At 42.2% G+C, this 5,881-nt stretch overlaps 1 protein-coding gene across 1 annotated transcript; it reads right to left on the bottom strand.

The window, feature by feature from the left end:
* Nucleotides 1-3,150: 3,150 nt before the first annotated feature.
* LOC101779647 (putative F-box/LRR-repeat protein 23) lies at nt 3,151-4,888 on the bottom strand. The gene is made up of 2 exons (XM_004974305.2): nt 4,515-4,888; nt 3,151-3,756 (listed from the first exon to the last, which is right to left on the bottom strand). The coding sequence occupies exons 1-2, from the start codon at nt 4,886-4,888 to the stop codon at nt 3,222-3,224; spliced, it is 909 nt and encodes a 302-aa protein (XP_004974362.1). The 3' UTR covers nt 3,151-3,221.
* Nucleotides 4,889-5,881: the final 993 nt, after the last annotated feature.

Genomic DNA, 5,881 nt, shown 5'->3' with positions numbered 1-5,881 from the left:
ATTGTTCATCAGCACCGTGGCCGCGCCACCGCCTCGTGCTGCAGCTCACGTTGTCATGAGCCCCGAGGCAGACCTTCTTGGTTCTGGACTCCACTACGTGCACCCACCCAGAGTGCCGTCACGTACAAGCAGTGACTTGGCCTATGTCTCTGCGCCATGCGCCAGCAGCAGAGCTCCGCGCGACCACGTAAAGCTCGGAGGCGGTGGAGAGCCTCTGATGCCTCCTTCCCCAACCGGAGTCGCCGTCGGGCACATAGATCCGCGTAGAGCTCGGCAGCGGCGGCATGCCTCTGATGCCTCCTTCCGCAACCGGAGCCGTAGCCACTTGGAACGGCGGCCAAGGACATAAGTAGCACGGTCACCTCGTCTTCAGTTCGCTTCATTCCCAATGCGCGTCAGCAATCACCCTCCGCACCCTTGCCAACATGAGCAACAAATACGAATGAAACAAAAGTGTTGCAGTGATTTTGTTTTTGTTCATCTAGTACAATTATTTCCGATGCTGCTGTTCTTGCAAGATTGAGCATGTACCTCGAATGAGCTACATGAGCAGCGGCAGAAGCTTGCCGACACACACCAAAGCTGCCATGGGTCTACCGGCTGCAGCGCCTTTGCTCATGTTGTCACAGCTGCCTATGGCTCTGACTGATGCGGCTCGTGCCCGCACCAGACACCAGCGTGGGGCCACCAGCAACGGCTTCGTCGTCTGCAGCTTGCCGACGCAGCACACACCAGCCACCACTCCATCGTCCGAGCTGGCCGCAGCTTTACTGTGGAGACAGAGATAAGGGAGAGAGATATGAGGATGGGAGAGAAGTGTGTGGTGAAAGTGATAAGGTTGAGCAATGCAAAGAGATAGTAGGGATGGAGCAGAGGCACCGGGTGGACCACGCCAATTTTTTCGATTATGCGCCTGTCTCTCCAAAACTTTTTGATATTTGCGTTGGCGGTGGATGCAGGTGTGCTGGTGGGTGACATTACGGCCCGCCAGCACAAATATATTTATATTTTTTTCTTTTGATTTTACTAAAGCAAGTATATAAGTTCAAAAATTATTAGAACTTCTTCAAAAGAATATATATATAGTCCCGTTCATGTAAAAATTGTATTGAAATATATATGACAATTTTTTGTAACGAGTTAGTTCACAAGCTCAAAGTTGGACTTTAGTTATATGAAATGTTGTTAATGAAGTATACATTTGTGAATAATGTATAGTCCAATTTCTTCATAACATATTGAAACTTTTATGCTAGAGTTGTGGACTCACAAAATGACTCCCTACCAATTTATAGAACTTTCGGACCATATTTAGATAGTATTAGAATTGTTTTTCACAAAAGGCTTTAATAGAAGTGGTAAATATGCCGAATAAAGTTATGAATCTTTCATGTACTTTCATGATTTGAACTAAAATGGAACATATGTCTTTAACACCATTTTTTCTGAAACAATGAATTTCAATAAACTTGCTTAAAATCATTTAAACCTTAAAAAATAGTAAATCACTTCTAAAATTTTTGAAACTCCTACACAGTACACATACTTAGTGTAATGCATATTAAAAATATCTTATGGTATGTAGGATAAAGTTTTAAACTAGTTAAGTACACATACTTAGTGTAATTCTCATTGATGTAAATTGGAAAAAATATCTGTGATGGTGTGCAGTAATTAGGCCCGCTAGCAATCAAAAATTCATATGGCAACACAAATTGTTTTTGGCGTAGTGCATACTGCTCAATCTTATATTTCCACCATATAATATTTAAATATCTAGATTTTTTATTTGAATTTACACTGGCCCTACCTAAATATGTCCTACTCTATATTTTGTACAAATTTTAGTTGCTGTAAACTTTTACGGCAATTTCCAATTTACTTTATTTTCATTGATTTGGCAAATTGTCTACACACCGATCATAATTATAATGCTACAGACAAGTCTTTCTTTTCGATATTGATGACTCGAAACATGCTTCTTTTATTACTGATATCAGTACTGCTTAGTACTTGTTTAGCTAGCACACCACAAACACACTAGTATTTTATACATGCATACACATTTCTTATAGAACTCCTGGCTGATACTGATGAAAGCTCGAAATTTTCTTTCCTGTTTGCTTCAATTCAGTGGGGATCCCTTTCGCAACTTTACTCGACCCCTTCCCCTTTGTTCCTGACAATATGCATATCTGCAGAAATCGAAGGTGCAAACTAAAGAGTTTATATATTATTAGCTTTTTCCTACACATTTGTTGGGTGCATTAATTTGGAAATCAGAATGTGCATATTCGCAAAAATAAACCAGAATGGCCAGCTAGGTTCCCTCAGCCTTTTAGTTAGGCAAACTACTTCACTTAAGCGGTGAGCTACTTCACTTAATTTGAAAATTCGAAACTATCTACACTATTCTTTTGTAGGATTACATCTGTTTCTGCCAATGGATCCACTGCTCTGGATCTCTTAGCCAAGGTCGACTATCGGTTCCTCTCGCGCCGGCTTCTATATATTTCCGTATATATTTTTTTTCCGCAAATTAATCTTGATTCTTCTTTGATCTTTGCACGATGGTTGCTTCTGGATCTAAGAACCATAGGGGATTTTGGTTTTGGGATTTCTAATTTCGCTGCGTCGTCGTCCAATGGTTGCTGGTTGTTGCAAGTTAGCGTGAATCCCTTAATGGAGCTGATCATTGTGGTGGCATATGCCACCAGATTGAGGAAATCTCCGTTTGCCACTCGTCCTCAAGTCATTCTATCGAAGTTCAACGTCCAAGCTACGTTCAGTTTGGAGCTAGCGGCAACAAATCTCTGCCACTTATCCTCCCGCTTCCTTCTCGATTGGATGGTTGTGAAGATGGAATGTGTGTCGCCATTGACGGCCGTTAGTCAAATCTCTGCCACTCGCTCGCATTGGATGGTGAAGTTTGGGTTTGCGTGTATAGGCACGAGTAGAAAAAACAACACTTGGTCTCAAAACGGCAAAATGCAAAGAGCCACATCATACGATCGAGGTCTCCAATGCTGATACAGCGGATCTAATTTCCACGGACCCAAACATCATCACAGATGACAGGCACAAACTGATCAAAAGTGATTAAAAAGATCTATAATAAAATAATGGTTCATCACAGATAGACTGATATATAGACAAGGGCATGTAATAACACATTAATACCCTGGACATCAGCATTACTTAAGTTCAACATCCACCACAACTTAGCGAAAATATTCATATATGTAGTCCGATTCATAGCCTTCTTCTGGATCATATTCTTCATCATAGTCTTCATCCGAATCAGATGGAAGAACCAGATTTTTCACTCTTGCACATTTTGCAAGCAGCTCCTGATCCATCGTGCCAATGATGTAACCTCCAGTAACATTGAGAGATTCCAAAACAGGAGAATTATCAATGATGGCTGTCAATCCTGCAGCAGTAAGGTTATAGCCCACCAATTCTAAAGAGTGCAACTCAGACATCACTGGAATCACATATGCTTTATCAGAAAAATCCATGTCATCATCATAATAATTGCTATCACTGCATACATCGAAGCTCATTCTGAGTTTCTGAAGTTGGGGAGAAGCTTCACATATAGCTTCAAACAACACCTGGGAGGCACCATCACTAAAATACGAGAGTGAAATATCAACATCTTCAAGAAGTGGGAGCTTCTTGAGTAGTTTCACATCCAATGCCACTTTAAATGAATCGTCATGTCTGAGATGCAAGATTTTCAAAGATGGTGCTCTGCATGAAGGAATGCCCTCAAATTAGAACGGATATGTACTTAATAACTACTGATGATGATGATGGTAGCAACTTATAATAAACTGTGTGCAGGGAGCATTAAACCATAGATCAACTCCTATCACAGATGTATGTCGCTTGGGGATTTGTACCGACCAAACATTTTTAAAGTTGACAATGATGAGTTCATAAATAATTACTTAGATTCAAAATGATACATAGACTTTGACTCATAATAAAATTACAGAAATAATATTAAAAATTCTAGTCAAAGTGTTGCCCTGTAGACTGTATCAATGCTCTTATCTCACATATTTGTGATTGGAGGGAGGGAGGAGATAAGAACACACAGTTCTCATGATGCGTTTGCAATAACATAATCAGCTGGATTAATCATCCTCACATAACTAAGACACCCAAGTTCACAAAAATTACCCACAGATTAAAAAGATTAAACAGTGTAAAATGCCTAACAGTTGACGTTTGAAGTAATACATAGAAAAATATTATAAGCATGGTTATATTAAGTCCCACCCATAGTATGGTCCATACAAGAAAATTGTTTGAAGTGATCCATATTTGTTGACAAAACGAAGGTAGTTGCCAAGTAGTCAGTTTTATGTTGGTATTCATGTCGCCTACTTACTTACGATGCAGGATATATACGGAAAGCATGCAAGGAACCCGTTCATTCTTCAAAGAAATAATGTCATGTTTACGGTTGCAAAGAAATATTCTTCAAACAAACAAATATGTACCTCTCAACCAAATAGGTTAGGAACTCATCATCGCAGGGTCCCGAGAAGGCTTCGCACTGGCCAGCGGCGCGGTCGACGGCGCCACGCGCCGTCGCCCGCCACGGCTTCCTAGTGGACGACCACTGCCGGGCCTTGCCCATGTCGACGCAGCGCCACAGCTTTGGCTCGCCGACGGCAACGCGCCGCCACGATGAGCACGCACGGTCCGCGCCTTCCATGATCTCGCGGGGCCCCAGCATGAGGAAGACGGCGAATAGGATGTCGCCGGGCAGCGCCGCCCAGTCCCTCTCCTCCATGGACGCGGGTGCCGCCGGCGGTGGCGGCGGCAAGGCAGCAGGTTTCTTGCGGCTACCTCCGCTGGAGGGAGGGGGCATCGCTGCGGCCTGCAAATCTTGGTCAGTAGTAGAGTTGATTAGGATGCCAGGGCCAGAGGCTGGAACTGTGAAGCTGATGGGGCTTGTTTTTATTGACATCTCTCCAGACGCGTAGAAGACGATGCGACATGTCGCCGTTCCGTATTCTGTTGCGTTGTTCAAAAACAGCATTTGCTGGTGTTAATGCACTTGGAACTTGTGCAAGCCTCGCGGTACATCTTCCAAGCCTCGCTGAATGGTGAAGCTTTGATGCTGAGTTGTGACAACGCACGTATCTGCAGCCATCACCGTGATCCATAAGTGGCCATAGCTGCCAGATTTCTAAATCTGCTCACAAGGCTTAGGGGAAAGAGTTAACGTAATCTTTTTTAGCTGTCAAGAATAAAGTGACGAACATAAATAGGAAAAGAAAATGTATTATTGAATTGAAGATTTTTCTTGGAAGTGTCCGTTAAATGGAACCGTTTATCACATTAGATGAATATACGCGTCTCTCGTTACGAATAAAAAACAGATAAAAACATTGGAGAGGTCCATTGCTCATCACTTGCATTCAGAAATACAATCAACATGCACACTACGATTTTTCCATAATTCCAATCAAAACAAGACCGTGCATAGTGTTTCCAGCCACATGAACCAAAGGGCAACACCACATAACTTTCTAACACTACCAAGAACCAATATCTGAATCCTAGTCCAGTTTGCCTGTGCTGCTTGCAATCATTTCACCAATTTCTATGACTTTTGCATCTTCACTTCTAAATCTTTAGCAGCTGTGCCATTTCCGACTCCAGATTTTGGCACGGATTGCAATCTGCTACACGTGAACGCACCATCACTCAGATTAGCAAAAAGTAGAGTAAAACAAAAAGAAAATCCCCATGATGCTCCTTCAGATTCTTAGAAAGTGCATTATTGTGGCTGGTATACAGAGCTTGTACTAGAAAATCTTCATAGATTTTCCATTAGCAACATGGAGCAGCTATTATT

Source organism: Setaria italica, chromosome VI (assembly GCF_000263155.2).
Source record: "Setaria italica strain Yugu1 chromosome VI, Setaria_italica_v2.0, whole genome shotgun sequence".
In the NCBI taxonomy this organism is placed as follows: domain Eukaryota; kingdom Viridiplantae; phylum Streptophyta; class Magnoliopsida; order Poales; family Poaceae; genus Setaria; species Setaria italica.
Note: the sequence above shows the minus strand (reverse complement) of the source record. Positions and strands in the feature narration are given on the sequence as shown.

Coding starts and splice junctions, on each gene's coding strand:
- LOC101779647 (XM_004974305.2), bottom strand. CDS start 4,888: ATGCCCCCTCCCTCCAGCGGAGGTAGCCGCAAGAAACCTGCTGCCTTG. Junction 3,757..4,514: donor CTAACCTATTTGGTTGAGAG/GTACATATTTGT, acceptor TCCTTCATGCAG/AGCACCATCTTTGAAAATCT.